The 18,920-nt window shown below is 33.2% G+C and overlaps 1 protein-coding gene across 1 annotated transcript in view; it reads left to right on the top strand.

Annotated features, from left to right (window-relative positions):
- The window catches only part of SLCO6A1 (solute carrier organic anion transporter family, member 6A1), a 41,296-nt gene that overhangs the window by 11,018 nt on the left and 11,358 nt on the right, over window positions 1-18,920 (top strand). The window contains exons 5-10 of the mRNA XM_004678477.1: window positions 237-333; window positions 1,005-1,126; window positions 1,900-2,003; window positions 8,470-8,614; window positions 12,007-12,202; window positions 16,623-16,776. Of these exons, the coding sequence (XP_004678534.1) occupies window positions 237-333; window positions 1,005-1,126; window positions 1,900-2,003; window positions 8,470-8,614; window positions 12,007-12,202; window positions 16,623-16,776 (818 nt within the window). The remainder of the gene's footprint in view (window positions 1-236; window positions 334-1,004; window positions 1,127-1,899; window positions 2,004-8,469; window positions 8,615-12,006; window positions 12,203-16,622; window positions 16,777-18,920) is intronic.

Genomic DNA, 18,920 nt, shown 5'->3' with positions numbered 1-18,920 from the left:
CAGATCGACGAAGTACACTGCTGAGGGGAGCAGTGGGCGGGTCAGGAGAAGTCTGCCACGCCATGTGGTCTCCTCCAGGGCAGGCGGGAATCGAACTCATGCGGAAGGGGCTTTAGATTCTCAGTGCTGTGCTTTAACCCGCAGCGCCACCAGGGAGGGCCTCAGTGATATAGTTTTTAATCATATTATAACAAAGCTGACAGGTCAAGTTTTGATATGCAATATTCATTTTATAGGTTGTGTGGAAGGTTCATTAATGGTTGGATATGCTTTGGGTTACACAATAGGTGCACCCCTAACTAATGTCTTAGAGAATGACACTATTGTGAAGAGGTAAGTAAACTTTTTTTTCTTTATATAATTTACATCATGTCAAATACATATGGACCAGATATTGTGGTTGGAAAATATATTCTTTCGTTTAATTTATAAAACTGTATATAAATGGCTTTATATGCACAGACATTTAAATACATCCAAAATACACATTGTATCTTTATGACTTGAAATATAATTTAAAAATACTACTTAAATGGCAATTATACTACTAATACTATATGTAGTTTTTTAAAAATTGTAATGAAAAACACATAACAAAAATTATCACCCTAGCCACTATTAAGCACAGTGGTGTTCACTAAGTGCATATTTCTGGACAACAGCTCTTTAGACTTCATGCTGCATTTGGCTTCGGAGAGCTTCATAATGCAGTGCTTTAACAAGTTGCACCACCAAGGAGAGCCCAGGGCAGGGATGATTTTAAAGAAGAAATGAGATTACAAAGAATAGCTTGCCAAGAATATAATTTCTGTTGGAGAAAACAGATTAAAAAGGAACAAAGAATTACTCATTGCCATTTGAGTCAAAAGGGGAGTAAAAAAAAAAAGGAAAAAAGTTAAGGATCTCTGGGTTATATATTTGAAGTTTAAAACACTTTCAGGAAAAAATAAATAGGAAAAAATTAACAGAATTTATATTTGTGCTTTTATTTTTCCCTATTAAAGCAGTAAAAGCAACATTAGTGGTCAATCCTGGCATCAGACTTGGTGGCTTAACTATGTGATTGTCACAGTTACTTCATGGTCTACATTCATACCATTGCTGTTATTTCCACCCGCTCTACAAGGTGACGATAAAAAAATGTAGTTCATTAAAAGATAGTGGTAGTTTTTTTCCCCCACCCTCATTCCCATCTTCCGTTCTCAGGAATAAGCTACATTTCTTTCTATCATGGAGCTAACAATGTCATAGCCTCATATTACTTGAACAAATTAATTCACCTTCAGCCATGTATTATTTAATTTTTATATCAGACTTTCATTAATACATATTTTTGTTGTCATTAGAAAAAATTTAGATATAAGCTTCATAAGTTTTCTTTGAAAAGTCTATTTACATATCATTTAATACATGTGTTACCTCATATAATTGCTGTAAGATGAAGTAATAAACTGTTAAATGCTTTAGGAAATACTGAACAATATATATAACATTAGAGATATCAAGTCCTATGTCTGATTGGCACAAATATTTTTAGTAATATTTAAAAAAGTATTTTATATTTTAGGATTACACTATCAAATTCTGTAGTTACACCCATATATAATTTAATTATATTTAAATTAAATTAAGAATCCATATACTCAGTCATGGAAGCTGGATTGTAGTAGTTAGTAGTCGCTTATATATCTTGGCTACAATATTGGGCAGTTCAGTTATGTAAATCTTTCATTATCACAGGATGTTTTTAGGACAGGATTGTGTTAGAAGAATGTTACTTTTACTTAGATTAACTTCAGTTTGTTCAAAAATAACTCACTTGTTTATTAAAATGTGTACATGTTTATATATGTATTTTAGCTATTTAAACATGAAATTCATTTATTTTTTAACATATAGGTACAGCAAAGATAAAAGCTGCCAAACTGAAACAGCCACAGCTTGACATACTTAAAGATAAGGAATTTGGAACAAGTTTCAAGGATCTATTTTCTGCTATTTGGGTGAAGTAAAATACTTTACATGAACAAGTGAATGTAGTTAACAAGTACAATTTTCTAATATTTAATTTAAGAAAATAGTGACCATGTGTTTAATTTAAATCTTTTCTTTTTTTTACTTAAAGATTTATTTATTTATGCAAAGCTGGGGTACAGGCCAGAGGTGAGGGGCAGTAAGAGGCTTCACCAGAGACAGAGTGGGGAGCAGAACAGGCCAACTGACAAAGCACACTGCTGAGGGGAGCAGTGAGTGGGGTCAGGAGAGGTCTGCAGTGCCATGTGGGTCACCTCCAGGATGGGGATTGAACTCATGCTGAAGTGGCTTTAGCTACTCCATGCTGTGCTTTAACCAGCTGCACCACCAGGGAGGGCCCTCAATTTAAATCTTAATGAAACTTCTGATGTCTTAATTGAACTATTTACTTTACAAATGGAAAATAGGACCCATCTTACCTAAGTGGCATTGCTGAGAACTTGGTTAGTGTCAGAGACTGGTGCCAAGATTTCCTTTCTACTTTTTTTTTATAAATTTCACTTTTTTTTTTTAAAGATTTATTTATTTGTGCATACAGAATTGGGGTACAGGCCAGAGGCTCAGGCGGTGAGAGGCTTCACCAGAGACAGAGTGTGGGGAACAGAACAGGCAGATTGACAAAGTACACTACTGAGGGGAGCAGCTGGTGGGTCAGGAGAGGTCTGCCACATCATGTGGTCACCTCCGGGGCAGGCGGGAATTGAACTCCTGCGGAAGCGGCTTTAGATTCTCAGTGCTGTGCTTTAACCCGCTGTGCCCCAGGGAGGGCCTATAAATTTTACTTTCATATTATTTTTGTTTATTTTTTCCCTAAATAAATAATAAGACATTTTGTTAGATGACTCCCAAGTACATGACATCTTATTTATTTAGTCTAAGTAACTTCAAAGTGATTTCTAGAATTTAAATATTCTCATAAACATCACATCTTATGGGAAAATGTCAATATCAAATAGATAACAATCTTTATTTCTCTGGGTGGGAAATAATGCCTACGATATAAGCATTATTAGTGGAACTAAGAAATGCAACTTGTACATATAGTTCTATTTTCAATTTGTTTTATCATCTTTTATTCATGATCTCATCCTTTATGTTGCCTGCAAAATTACATTATTCACAGAAATTTTTTCAAGTAATTTTCCAGATTACTTTCTGGTGAATTTATACTCTTCTAATGGAAATTTGAGATACTTTGCAATAGCAACAACTAAATTTTCCTACTTTATCTCAGAATTTTATCCCTACTTTTTTGTGTATTTTGGCCATTTGCTCTTTCCTAGATACATATAGTTCTTTGTGGATGCTAATTTCATTACTTCAAATATTCTTCTCTTCCATTAGAAAAAAAAACCTCTTTCTCAAATCTTACTTTATATAAATCTAGCAAAATGAACTTCTTTGTCCTTAATGATTTCATAATCTATTCAAAGTATGGTATTATATAATATAACATAAATAAATATAATGTAGTATAATATAAATATATAATATAATGCAATATATGGTTATATAATATATAAACTTATTAATATACAGTGCTTTTATTATGTACATTTATTTCTTCTTAAGCTGAATAGAATGTCAGATAAAATCAGAAATTTTGTTCACATGTTCTCATTCAAATATTAAATTTTACTTTTTATCAAGCTTATTAGTGGATTATCCTTCACTCAGATTTTTATTTACTTTTAATTTTTATAATATTTTACCAAAATATTTATATTTGTAGATTTTAAGAATACAGAAAAAATTAGTTTAACCTCTTTCATATTGACAAAAATAAGATACAATTATTAAAAAACATTTTTCAGATAATTTAAACATGAGTGCTTTACTTTTTAAAATTAATGTCAGAAAAGTACAAATAAGCTAATTCCAATATTTCATGTGTTCAAAATGGAGTGCTTTGAACATTGTTAAGATACATAATAATATAAATCTAGGTAATAATTTAGACTTCTAATTAATACCCATCTGGGTAGATAGTTAAAAGATATCTTAGTCCTTTTTAAAGTTTATTAGAAGATGGGACTTCCATATTATCAAAGTGAAGACATTTGAAAAAAATAAGCTACTGAAAACAGTGGCTAGAACTGGGGAAAAAAATGTCAACAACCATTTCAAAACACTGGAAATTAAGATTATATTTTGCGAATCACTGAGCTGGCTTATTAGAGACTTTTCTTCTTATTTATAAAGGCACATATGCACAATAGGTTCTGTATATGTAATTGACTTGCACAATATTTTTTATTTTTTATTTTTTTTTTATTTTTTTTTTATTTTATTTTTTTAAAGATTTATTTATTTGTGCATACAGAACTGGGGTACAGGCCAGAGGCTCAGGGACGGTGAGAAGCTTCACCAGAGACAGAGTGGGGAGCAGAACAGGCAGATCTACGAAGTACACTGCTGAGGGAAGCAGCGGGCGGGTCAGGAGAGGTCTGGCTCGCCATGTGGTCTCCTCCCGGCAGGGGGCAGGCGGGAATCGAACTCATGCGGAAGTGGCTTCAGATTCTCAGTGCTGTGCTTTAACCCGCTGCGCCACCAGGGAGGGCCAACTTGCACAATATTTTTAGTGTAAGATAGGTGCCTATCCTAGGAAGAAGGAAGTTTAGAAAAGCCATAAGTAAACTTGTGATGCCTAACACACTGTTAGAAAGTAATCAAAAACAAAGTAATAATCAAAAGTGAGTGGCAGTGCTGTAAGCCTACTGTGCTTTATATAATTTGAGTGCCATTGTCAGAAGCCAAGAATCCCACAATCCTCTTCTGAAACTGAGTGGAAAGGGGCAGGACTCTACAAACAAAGGTGGCCAGGAAATTTCATGACTAGGCAAGGCTGCTGGAGGCCCCACTTCCCCTCATGGAACTGAGTAGAGAGTGGGAGGATTCCACTATCAAGGTGAATGCGGGGTCCCAATAAAGTGTGGGCCTGACCATGGGGCTGTTCGAAGCAGGGATCTCATGATTCTCTTCTGGAACTGCGTAAATGCAAAGAGAGGAGATCTTCAGGAAAAGCATCTATAAACATATCCACAGCATCAGTACCCTTGTGGTGTGACAGTGCCGGCCTCAATCTGGCCACCAGTTCCAGGCACACCACAAGAGGTATTCCAAAGAGATGCCTGCCAGTAACAGAGGCACAGTGGCCCAACACTTAGAACAGATTAGAAAATAAACAACATGGAGAAGGAAAAATGCCAGTAACCAATCAAGCCATGAAGAAGTAGGAAATCAGCTACCAAAATTTAAGAACAATGACACAACAAAAACTTCTCTGCCTGCTAGATAGAGAATTTAAAGTTTCCATGATTAAAAATCAAAGAAAACAAAAGGAAAGATGATATGAGGAATAAAATTAATGAACAGAAAAATGAAACTGAATCCTTAAAGAAATGAAGGAAAAGCATGAGATTAAAAGATTAATGGAACAGCTAAATAATTCCAGGAAAATCAGTGAAAAAAAAGATTTGATGAAATGGAAGAACAAATCAGTACTCAGGAAGATACATATATAAAAAGAGCCAAAAATAGAAAGAAAGGGAAGTACAAAGGAAAAAAGAACGAGGAAACACTTCAAGAATGATCTGCAAGACTAGGAAGGAAATATAAAAGTTATAGGAATCTTAGAAGGTGAGGAAGGAGGCCAAGGAACCAAGAGATTATTCAAGGAGATAATTAAGAGAACTTCTCAAGCATGAAGAAGGAGATTTAAGTAGACACACAGGAAGCTAGAAGAACACCAACTTACACAGTGAAAGGAAAACTACAGCAAAACACATAATAGTAATGCTTTCAAGCATCCAAGGCAAGGAAAAAAATAACTAAACTGACAAGAGGGAAGATTACCGGTCACCTGTAAAGGAAAACCAATCAGGCTGACATCAGACATTTCTTAAAACTATGGTCAAGAAGAAAATAGAGTGACATGTTCAACAAACTCCAACTCAACAAATGCCAACCAAGAATACTTTATTTACCCTTCAAATCATTCCTTCCTCTATGAAGGAAGTACAAAAAATTGATTGAGTTAAGAAGAATTTAAAAGGCATAATAATTTCAGTGCTGTTTTAAGGAATTTCATCCTTGGATAACAGAAATAGTCTGAATATTTTATTCACTTGTAGTATGTTTGACCCAATTAAAGAGCCATTTGGCATTTATAAAAATAAAGACTATTGACAGCTTTTTGTATGAGAGGAAAAAATCTTCCAGCATAAATATTATCTGAGCTTCTGGAGCCATAAAATAAGTAAACTTCGTAAGGGGAAACAATTGCTCTAAAATCTAGATAAGTAATATCCCAAAGAAAAGCCCATGTAAGTAGGCTCTTGCTTGTAATGCTATCTCAGGTTGAAATGCAGAAAAAAGAAAATGAAAAACAAAAGCATAAAAAGTCATAGTTAGGGAATTACTCAGTTAAAAAAACCTCCATTGTTTACCTTGTTCATGCCAAAGATGAGTTTCTTAGTAGAATGGATACATTAACCTATGTACTTTTCTCACAATAATGTAAAGTATATAGATCAGTGTATAATGTATAGTAAAACCTCAATAAATATATAAATGACATGAATGCTCACTGGGGATATTTTTGAATTTAGATTAGGGAAGAAAACTGTCCAAAAATAATTAGGGGAAAACTTTATAAGAAGACATATCTTAATAAGAAAAGAAGGTTATCAACTATAAATTATGAAAATTAGATGCACTGGTGTGAGGAACTTGATTGAATAAAGGCATATTATCTTCCTTTACTATTCTTTAGTTCAACACTTCCTAGTTCATGACTTACTTTATTGCTTATTTGAAGTCCAATGACTGTTAAAAAACCCTAGTATATGGAATGTAGAAAATCATTTCATTCAATAAAATGTAGCACATCAACATATGACTTACTGACTATTATGTTACTGAAAACACACCAACTGATTTTTCAGGCATAGATTTTCTTGAAAAAAAAAAATCACAAAAAACCTCTTATTCTTTTATTAAAGAGAACCAAGGAAGTAGCTACTTTTAGAATGGAGTCTCTCTATTAGTAACATATTTCATTATGTTATTCGTATATTAGAAAAAACTGGTAAAGTTAAAAAAAAGTAAAAGACTTAAAGTAAAACTTCAAGATCTCGCGGGAATATGACAAAAATGTCATTAAATTAATTTTTATCTTTTAAAATAGATAAAATGGACCAATGTAAAGTAAAAGATACAGTCATAGAACAGAGAAAAAAATTGACATTTTTATAATTATAGTATCTATAAGGTGAAATGTTATGATGTAGGAGTGGTTTAAGCTTGGAGAATGGAAAGTAGAACAGTGAATCAGAACAATAGCCATCACTGTAGCTATAAGATGATGAATTAGAAATGTATTTTAAAAGGATTAAAAGTTAATTGTTAGAGACTAGGGAAATAGAAGATGTAAAAAAAATGAATTTAAAACTGACTGAAAGGAAGTAAAGAATATTTTATAAGGGGGGAGCTACCTTTAAACATATAAAACAGAGACCATGACAGTTTTACATTTTTTTCTTTATTTCATGCCTTAAGTCTTACACCTTATTAGCTGGGAAGACAATCATATACAGAACTCCAGTGAACAAAGATATGTCAGTGAATTATATTATGAAAGACCTTTGTGAGCTTTAAAAAAATCAAATGAATATGAGGTGTTATTCATTACTGTGAGACTGCTAATGGATAACAGACTGTATCATAGGAACAGGACCCAAAGGACTGTGGTGAATGTGGATGGGTGTCTTGGTGGTATACAAGGTGTGATGACTGAAGAAGTCTCTGAATCAGCTACAGTGTTGTAAATCATACTCCTCTGAATCATATACAACATTGTAAATCAATGTTGCCATTGCTAAACCTTTAATTTATATTACCATTAATTGATTAATTTAAAAAGGCAGAATTTAAATGGCTTCAGTGTTTATGTATAAGGGCTTTGTAAAAGGAGAATATACAACTTTGAAATTCTAGTGATTTTTCTTGATTGCTACTTTTAATGTCTTTGCTTTGTTTTTTAGTTAAATAAAAAGATTTACTTAGATAGTATATACAAACAAAAGTAAGGGGAAATTCTAGGCACTTGAATAGTGACATCTATTTTCCTGACTCTTTCTAGCAAACTTTTCTATCCACAAATTAAAATAATGGGTATGTTGTTAGGTAATCAACTTGTAATTTTATAAATCAGATTCTAAATATAAGTGGATTACACATATGCTTTTATAGCATGTGTATAATAGTAAATTATAAATTTCTGTTTGGATTTATATGTGTGTAACCAGTTTAGATAGGAGAACAGTTTAGATAGGAAAATGTAAAATATTTGTGGCTTGGTCATTAACATATGGGTGAGCATATTTATACCTTTATTAAAATCAAATAATCATATGCAATTTATTTCTATTTCAGAGTCTGATGAAAACTCCAATTTTTGTGTTCCTAGCTCTGTGCAGAGCATCGGAATCTTTAGTTCTTATTGCAGGTGCTGAATTTTTGCCCAGATATATTGAAAATCAGTTTATAATAACACCTCGTGAAGCAACCACTCTTACAGGTAAATTTATCTGCTGATTGTTCTAATTGTGAGGTTTTTATAAAGGTTTGTTACATGAGTTAATTAGCTGTGTCCATGTAAGCAGAAGTGGGAGTAATTAATTTGCAAAAAAATGTGAATACCTAAATACTATTTGCTCAATTTTTAAAAATACGTGCACTTTGTCATCATTGCATTAATATTTTAAAACACAATAAACATTGTCAGCACTCTCTCATCTAATTTTTCTTCCTTCCTTATCCCACCTTTTAAATTCAGAATACATCCTTCTTACACACTTGTACATGTTTACTCTTTGTATGCTCTCTATAGTCTCTTTCTAAAATATATGAATCATCTGTAGATACTCTTTGGCTGCTTTCAAATGAAATTATCAAATTATCAAATTTCAAATGAAATTTGTCCAATTTATGTTGCTGTGTCTATTTAATGCATTTGAATTACACTTCTATTTTATGAATGTGCCTCTCTATCCATTGGTACATTAATGGGCATTAAGTTGCTTCCAAGATTTTCACTCTTTCAAGCAATGCAGTAATGAATATAACTTACATGTCTTCTGTGCATATTTATAAAATTTGACCTAGGTTGGGACACTGAATATGACTTTGGCCATCTCCAGTTTTACTAGGTATGGAGGGTTGAGCACTCTAAAAAGATTGCAAAAGGAATGAAATACTTAAGGATTCTAGCATTAATGATAAAATGGTAAATGTAATCCTTTATTTTATGTTGTAAAAATCATGTGTCCTGTTTCTTTTAGGATAATCACTGAAAGATAGTAAAAAGATTATACAAATGTGAAAAGTTGATTAGTAATAATAAAAAAAAAGAAAGAAGGAAATTAAAGTGGACAAATACAAAATCAAATGTGAATATATGCAAAAACACTGCCTTTCAACTTATACCTGAGTAGATTTTGTGATAAAGGAGAAGTCACACCATTTCAGACTGTAAATAGTTGTAGAGCCAAAAATAAGACACAAGGTCAAGAGCCATTTTGACCAAATTTTCCCATGACTACACTTAGCAGGTTGTTTGGCACTCTGTTAAGTCAATAGCAAGTGAGAATAATAAATTTATCCAATTTTTCTCAGACAGTATTTTGCTAGTTTTTATTTTAATTTTGGGGGCTCCATTTTCCTCTTCTACATGTGCACCGGCTCCACTAACTCCCCACCAAACCACCTGTGCCTGTACCCTATCTGCCTCCTCTCTCCATCTACCCCCTATTCCCTCTGAATACATGTATACATATTTTATGACCAATAGTTTATAAAATCCTCTCATACACATGAAAAAGAGTATTTGTTTGATTTTGTATTAGGTGGTAGTAATGTAGATAGGTTCAGTTTGAAAATTTATCAATATCTAGGCAATTGTGATTTGTGTACTATTCTGTACACTAATATTTGCATTACAGCTGATTGGAAGTTATGTGTATTTGTTGAATTTTCCAGTTTTGTTTCCTTTTAGGCTGGTCTTTAAGGACTCAGCTATTGAATTGTTAAACTTACTAGCTGTAGCTATCATTCCTTTTCAGGTAATATGGCCTCTGGCAGCTTTTAGTTTTTGCTTTACTTGATGTTATGAGGCCTCCCTGTTTTATTAATGTGAAAAGACAACAAAATTTTGTTATTTGTTTTTTAATCTTTCTCAGTAGTTAGCATGCACTTTTATTCCCAGGACTATTATTTAATTATTTCTCATTCTTTGCTACAATTTTTCCAGATATTGTTTCTTTGGTATTCAATTTGTTATATTTTTTAAGTGCTGTGAAATATTCTGTTGAGATTTTAATCCTACTCCCTGTGGTTTTTTATTTAATTAAACTTTAATTTTTTGAAACTTTTTGATTTACAAAAAAATTTTGAAGATAAAATAGAGTTTCCATTTAATGAACACCTAGTTTCTTCTTTTGGTAACGCCTTACACTAGTATGGTAGAGTTGTTGCAATTAAACCAGTATCAACACATCATTAATAAAAATCAGTATTTTATTTAGATGTCCTTCACTTTTACATATTGTTGTTTTCTGTTCTGTTGAATTTAGTTATCATGTCTCCTTAAGTTTCTCTCAGTAGCGCCTACTCAGGCTTCATTTGTTTTTTTTGTTGTTGTTGTTTTTTTTTCCACCTTGATGGTTTTGAGGAGCGCTGTTCCTCAGAGAATGTTTTTAAAGAATGATCTTTAATTGAAAGTTGTTTAATTTTTTTCTCATGGTAAAACAAGAGCAATAGAATTTGGAAGGAAGACCAGAAAGGTATAATGTCACTTTTATCACATTTTATCATGGCTACATACTATTTAGAGGGCTATACTATTTTTTGATTTAGCTATTACACATCTGCCTAAGGTAGAGTTTATCAGATTTCTTCATGTGCACCCATTGTCTTTTAACTGCTAACTTTTGGTTATTCTTCTTTCAGTCCTATTTCTTTTTTATTATATATTGTATTAATAACACAATGTTCTCTTCAAGTTTGTTAAATCACTTTTCAAATGTCTCTAGTCTGTTTGGAGAGTCTGTTTTAATAATTATATTTAAAACAATCCAAATTTCTTTCTTGTTCTCTTTTAGTCCCTTCTCTTAATTTGTTTCTTTCCTAAATTTTCATAGAAAATTTACTGTCATTTATCTTTTTAGACAATCTAAAATTACCTTATTTGTAAGTTTCTCTCCCCGTATTCCTATTTAAATCTATACATGTTTGGAACAGAGGCAATCATATCAATATATGAATTTAATTTGTATGAATTTATCTTCACATAATTATTTTCTGATTGCTTTTTTCTTTTCTTCATGCTCATTTTTAATCTTCTCCTTGTGTTTGTTTCTTTCTAATATTTCTTATGCTTGATTGAAAAGAAAGAAAGCATTTATCATAATGGCTGTTCTGGAATCCCAATTTGTTGTGAGAACATTAACATTACACATCCATACACAGAATCAATGGTAGTTTAGTCTAATTCTTGGTAATTCTGAAGTCTTACCTGTATGGGCATGCATTTTAATCTAAACTACAAATCTAGGCTGCTATTCAATATTGGCTCTGAATAAAATCAGTTCTCATCTTCTGCATAGTTAAAGTTCTGGGTTTACTTTAGATGTCATTACCGTATAGAAATCATCACTGCCCAATAGCCCATTAAACTTGTGACTTCAGTCCTACACATAAATTTGTATTTCTCCTAAAGTTCAGGTTTGTTGAGATATTTATCAATTCTTTAAGTGTTTTTATTTTGTCTTTTTATTTAAATCTATATTTTTGTATATTCAGAGCAATGGGATTGTGTCAATGTACGGACTTACTTATTTGCTAACTTATTTTGGTGCTCTTTTAGTTTATTGTTTTCTAACTGTGTTTTTCCTTCCTCCTTATTTCTTTTAGGAATAATTTTAATTCCAGGAGGTGCAATTGGTCAGCTACTTGGAGGGATCATTGCTTCCAAATTAGAAATGTCTTGTAAAGCCCTTATGAGATTTACAATAATTACATCTGCTGTATCCATTATCATGCTTGTCTTTGTATTTTTTGTACACTGCAATTCAGTACCATTTGCTGGAATCAATGAAGATTATGCTGGGTAAATACAATCTTTATATTAGATTTTTACAGCTGGATGCAACAATGTATTTGTTAATTAATAATTATTTATCTACTAACTCTTAAGTGTTCATATCCTTCTAGAAATTATTGCACATGTAAAAGAAGTATAAAACATAGTTTTGAATTTCATATTAAGGACAGAAATATTATAAGTATTGCTTGTGATATGACTGTCTAAGATTTATAATGTAAAAAAGAAAAAAAATTGAAGTTATTCATAACCTTAAAGTCTAACTCTGTATAAAGTGGGACATAACTAAAAGACAGAACCAACTGTCTGTACAAGGTCAGTGTAACCTTGTGCTCCTGAATTAGTATATCTGCCTTTTTATAGACATCAAAAAATAAGACTGAAGTACATCAAACAGTACACAGTGATACCTCTGTTAGGGGAAATATGTAAAAGGCTCATATCTCTAAGCAAAACCTGATGCTAAATACAAAAGAACAGAAGTAGAATTGTGAATGAAATAAATAAGCAAATGAATAGTTAATAAAATTAGTAAAGAAAATAAATTTTCCTCTTCTAGCTACAATGTGATAGCCTTGGCAGAATCATGGTTCTAATGAGAACAATTAGAAATATACCCTCAAATTTCAAGAAATGTTAATTTTGATGATGGCCATTTTGATAATGTTAATTCTTCCAATTCATGAACAGGATGTCTTTCCATTTCTTTATACCTTCTATTTCTTTTAACAATGTTTTGTAATTTTCTTTGCATAAGTCCTTCACCTCTTTTGTTAGGTTTATTCTCAAGTATTTGGATTTTTTGTTTCAATTATAAAAGGGATGATTTTATTTATTTCTTCAGAGTGAGTGTTTGCAGCTAGGAAGGCAATGATTTTTGTGTGTTGATTTTGTATCCTGCTACTTTACTAAGCTGGGTGATTATATTGATTAGTTTGTTGTTTGGGGGGTTCTCTATGTATATCATCATATGGTCTGCAAATAGGGATAGTTTTACTTCTTCTTTCCTTATTTGAATTCCTTGTGTGTCTTACTCTTGTCTTATTGCTCTAACTAGAACTAATGGAGAGAAGTCAATGTAGCCTCAGAAATCTGCTAATCACCTATAGCTAACACCATACTTAGTTCTGTAGGACTGAATGTTCTTTCTTAAGATAGAGAATCACATCCACTAGAACTACCAAGTGAATTAGTAATTTCACCAGACACAAGATAACATGTTAAAGTTTTGTGTTTGTATAGGTGCAGTTAACATGACAATCAAAATTAATAGCAAAATGTTATTTATAATCAATCAGAACTATAATACATAGATATAAATCTAAATGGACATGTATAGAAGTATATGCTAGAAAAAACTGATGCTAATGAATGTAATCAAAGATCTAACTAAATGAGGAAATGCATCTATTCATGGATTGAAAGACTCAATGCTAAAGGTGTCTGTTCTTCCTCAAATGATCTGTAAATCCACAAAAATCCTATCGAAATCCAAGCAAGGATTTAGAAATGCATTGGCAATAGAATGCTTAGAACAGTTTTGAAAAGGAATAAAATGTGAGAAACTATTATTAGACTTACTATATAGCTCTTTCAAGTAGTCAAGATAATGTGGCATTGGTGGAGGAAATGTACATGCTGTAAATACAAAATAATAAAGATACCAGAAATAAGCCCACCAAAATGCAGCAGACTAAATACAAATATTTCATTGAAGAAAGGATAATGATATCAACAAATGTAACTGTAGAATTGGACATCATAGGCAAATAAAAGGAAAAACCCAGTAATAAAACCCAAATTTCTTTGACTTAAACGTAACTCTTATACCAAAAAAAAAAAAACTCAATGTAAAGTGTAGATTTAAATATAAAAACAGTAAACATTTTTAAAAGTAATACAGAAAAACAAATGTGTAATCCTGTAAAAAAAAAGTGATAAATTGAACTGCATCAAAATTTAGTTTTTTTTTTGTTATGTACAGTACCAGGCTAACAGGATAAAAATAACATAGTGCAGACCAAGGGAAATGTATGCAAGCTATATATCTGACAACAGAATTTAATATATATTATATTAAGAACTTTTCAAACTCAAAAGTTTCAAAAGAGCAATATTCTAAGTAGATAACTTAGAATAGATATTTCACCAAAGAACATGTACAGATAGCAAATAATCTCGTGTAATGTGTTCAAACACATTAAGCTATTAAAAATAATTTAAACGGCAATGAGCTATCATTACATACCTACTTGAACATCTCCTCTCTCCCCCAACCCCTCTTCATATGATGGGTCCATGAATCACTGCTAAAATTGAATAAAGCCTACAGTTTAATGCTAAAATTGAATAAAGTCTAGATTTTAATAGTGTGCACTTCCTGGTTTTAAAATTCTGTTATAAAAGTGTGGTAGGTGTTACTTTTTGGAATGTTGAAAGAAGAGTCCTTTCCATGCCATTTTATAACTTCTTGTGAGTTCTAATTTGTGATAATAATTCATATAAGGATGAGTTCAAAATAATTTGCTAGTACAATCAAGCAATAATACATCAAAGATGTGAATCAACTGATACACAGGAAGAAGCTAAAGAATTATATTCTAAGAATTTCAACTCATCCATCAGTAAAATGATAAATGATGTAAAAAATTACAATAAATATAAAAAGGTTTAGTGATTTTGAAAAGAATCAGAGACCCAGTAAAAATGAAATATATTTTACCACTTAAAAATCATCACTGCTAAGATAGTATAGAAAAAGTATCCACATTTTGTTATGACAGTTAAGGTAATTTAAAAAATAAAGGCTAAATTTAGAAACATGCATGATAGTATTAGCATCTATTTAGTATTTTAATATTTGTTTACAGAAGATCACAGCACAGAAAATGAGATATTCAAATATTTTCCACCAACTATGAATAATGAACAAGGGTTTTGTAGAACAGGTCCTGAGCCCCAGAACCAGGTGGGCCCTTTCTCAGTTCTTGGGTTCACACACAGGGACTCGTGACTAAGATGGATGGCCACAGCAGAAACAGAGTGATTTAGAAGAGGGCAATGAACCCCCTCTAAAGAGATGGAGGGTACTTCACTTTGCACCATACAGTCTCTCCCGTGAGACTTTAGGCCAGTGCCTACTTCGTGGTTTTTAACAGGCTGACAGGGTCCTAGTAATTTGGGGGGAGCTTTGCAATGGCCTGCAGATTATAGAAATAAAAGCAAAAGACAACACAGTACAGAGAAGGGAAGTTTTACGTTCACCCCTTGGTGTTTTCAGAGTTCCACAGCACTCACCAGACAGGTTAAAGATGTTTAACTGGGTTTCCAAGGAAATCACCAGAGAATTGTAGCTGGGAGAGCTGCTTGTGCTAAGCAGAGTGTGGGAGAAAAGTCCAGCCATTTTGCCTAAAGCTTGAAAGGAGTCTTATTCACCTGCTTGGGCTATAGGTTGTTCACAAGCTCCTTAGGAAGACTTTAGCAGCACCCAAGAGTAGCCCAAACCAACAAACCAACTGCCTCAGTTATTTCAAGGACTAATCAAGGATTTTTCCCTCTAGTCCTTTATAACAGAAAAAAAAAAAAAGGAAATAAGACGAGAGCTATAACATGTTTATGCAAATATCACAAAGCTGCCACTTTACAAATTAACATACATACCTTGCAATGCTAATTAAAATCTTTAAATAAAGTTTGTTGTTATAGTCACTTAGAAAGCAAAAGTTCAAGAATAATACACTGCCTTAAAAAAATCAGTCTGGAAGAGTTCCTTACCAGACATCAAATTTATTGTACAACCATAACAGTTAAGTAGTATATTCTAAATTACAGAAATTTCAAACCAATGGGCCCCAAACTATACCCATAAATACACAAACACTTGTATGAACAAATGAGTAGTGGCTGACTGTATATCAGCAAATACCAGGACAGAGGAATTAAAATGGGTCATGAGGTGCTGGTGAGAAAATGTTCTGGCTACCAGCCAGGAGGGGTATGTTGGGGGGTGGGAATAGGAGAGGGGAGATGACAGGGTCGTGGCTCTGGGGCTCCGGTGGAGGCTTCCAGTAGAAGCATATGCACATTGGGAGGGGTAAAGATGCACTCCCCAAATTATATAGTTATATGGACAACTTGAAGATTAATAAAATTAAGAACAAATAAAAATGAAAACAATCATGAGGAAAATTTTGTGGTCATGATGAAGTTCATGATTGTGGTGATGGCTTCACAAGTGTATACACATATCCAAAACATCTGGATTATGTATTTAAGTTTATTGTATCAGTTATACCTTGATAAAGCTGTTAGTGGTAATTTTAGTCATCATATTGCTATGGATCTCCTTATATCTTTATAGATATGTTAAAAAGTAGAACATAGTATAATTAATTCATTTTGTTTTGTTTTGTTTTGTTTTTTACAGTACAGGGAAGTTGGGGAACCTGACCGCTCCTTGCAATTCTCATTGTCACTGCTCATCTTCATTGTATTCTACTGTATGTGGAAGAGATGATATTGGATATTTCTCTCCTTGCTATGCAGGCTGTGTGCAATCTAAAACAATAAATCATCGTATGGTAATTATTGTTTATTGTACTTTGCCCTCCCTAGTAAGGAGTTTAATTTATAGATGATATTTCCATTTTACTTCACCCTCACTATAATCCTCTTTATTTTCCTTTTTTAAATTTTAAAACCAAGAAAATATCTGTTTTATGTGGCCACAGAAAAAGGGGTGATGGGAATTGGGAGTATTAAAGCCAACAACTATATTAAAGCCTCCATATATTATATCATCTCAATTTTATGGATGTAAAGCACCGAGTGACTTTTATCTACAGCTTACCACCACAAAATCAAAAGAAGCAGTATGAGTATTTATCATCCATATATGTAATTTATCTTAGTTCTGTCCTATCAAACAGTGCCCAGTCCTCAAAAAGCTTGAACGCCGATATTTCCCTCCCCAATATTTTGACCACTACTAACCTTTTGATCACTTTCCTGATTTTCCCTTAGGCTAAGCAATTCAATTCAATTTTTCCTTAGGCCAACCTATACCTTATTGCTGTCTCTATATTCCTCCACGTTCATTTAAATGTGGAAATCAGCATAGCTGTGGTGTTAGCATAAACAGACTTTGGTGTTAGCATAAACAGACTTTTGGGAAAAGGAAGAGAAGATTTATATAGCACAGAAAAAAATAACAAAATCGAATGAATCATGGTCTTTTGATATTTACATGAATGGGGACTCATTTTAAAATTCTATTTGTTCATCTTTAGGGTCATTGCTATCAAGTTCCTTTAATTCCCTGTGCTTCCCGCCAACCTTCAGGCAAATGATCCTATTTTGTCATGCAATGCAACTAACACCCTGCTATGCATTTGTACATTGGAGCTTAGCTAAATAATGGACTTCAACTTCAGCTTCTCCTGTTTCATTAGCACCCAGGGTTTAGAAATTTCATTAGGACCCAGGATTTAGACATTTTAGAAAAAGAGGCTGATTTCCACATTTAAAGTTTCCTTTCTGGCTACAGTTTTTATGAGTGGAAGAGAGAATAAAAAAGTTATACTTCCTGAACCAAAAATAGATCATCTGGCTCATATCAGTAACCTGGGCAATTTTTATCATTATTCTTATCCATGCTAAAATTTTCAAATGTCCTTATATAGAGATGGAAAAAAAAAGTATGCTTTTCTCTATGACTTTTTTCAATAAGTGATGTAGCTTCATTTAGAATAGTTGGATCAGAGGTTTGTCCAGAGGCTGCTCTAGTCCAATAAGAGCTTCATTCAATAGAATAATAGGAAAGTCAATCTCATTCATAACATTAAGGATTATAAGAAATCAGGCTGCAGGATCTCTAAAATAACTTATTTTTAACTTAATTTACTTACTACCACCTTTGTGTTATAAATGTCATATATTTTATTTCTTTATAAATTTTAAATAACACTATTATTACTATATACAGTTAATAACACTTACATTTGCCCATTTCCTTACATTTTCATATGGGATTATTTTCCTTCTTCCCAAAGACCAATATACTGCATGGCAGCCGTATTGGTGCCCAGCCACCTGAGCACACTGCCTGTGGGCAGCCCCACCACACCCTGATGATGCATCTTGCTGGCCTGTGCTGCAGTCAAACAGTGGTTGCCTGGCACTGGTGGTGGGTTGTGTTAGTGGGCAACAGTGGTTCTCCTACCCCACATGCAGCCCCCATTGGAATTGTAAAAGTTTCACTTCTCTGTGCTGCAGCAACCCTCAGGCCAACCCAAGGACTGCAATAGTGGAGGCAACCCACCCACGCACCAGGGCTTCTGCTTTGGGGCCACTGGGAGGAGTATTAAGTCCAGCTGGGGTAGCTTGGAGGCTGTAGTTTCTTAAAGCTGCAGGGAGAGTGGTCAGCAGAATTCTAGGCCAGCGTGATGGGTTCCTAGTGGTGACACAACCTGCCACTGCTGGTACCCATGCTTCAGCCTTGCTTAAGTTCCCCCCGTGCTTTGTTGTACCCAGCCCTCTGAGGTGAACTGGGTGCAATCTGCCTCTGCCTCACTGTGACCAGTCTGACCATAGCTCCAAGTGAGGGCTGAAGAGCATTTGCTGGCCTCAGTGCAAGTCATCTGGTGGCAGGATTGAATCTGTCACAGAGTTGCAAATTGACCAATCAGGTTTGAGCTTAGTGAGTCAATCAGTTTCTCCTTTTCCA

The sequence above is a fragment of the Condylura cristata genome, unplaced genomic scaffold, assembly GCF_000260355.1.
Source record: "Condylura cristata isolate star-nosed mole 26May11 unplaced genomic scaffold, ConCri1.0 scaffold00007, whole genome shotgun sequence".
NCBI classification, from domain to species: domain Eukaryota; kingdom Metazoa; phylum Chordata; class Mammalia; order Eulipotyphla; family Talpidae; genus Condylura; species Condylura cristata.
The sequence above is the reverse complement of the archived record's forward strand: the minus strand, read 5'-3'. Positions and strand labels throughout refer to the sequence as shown.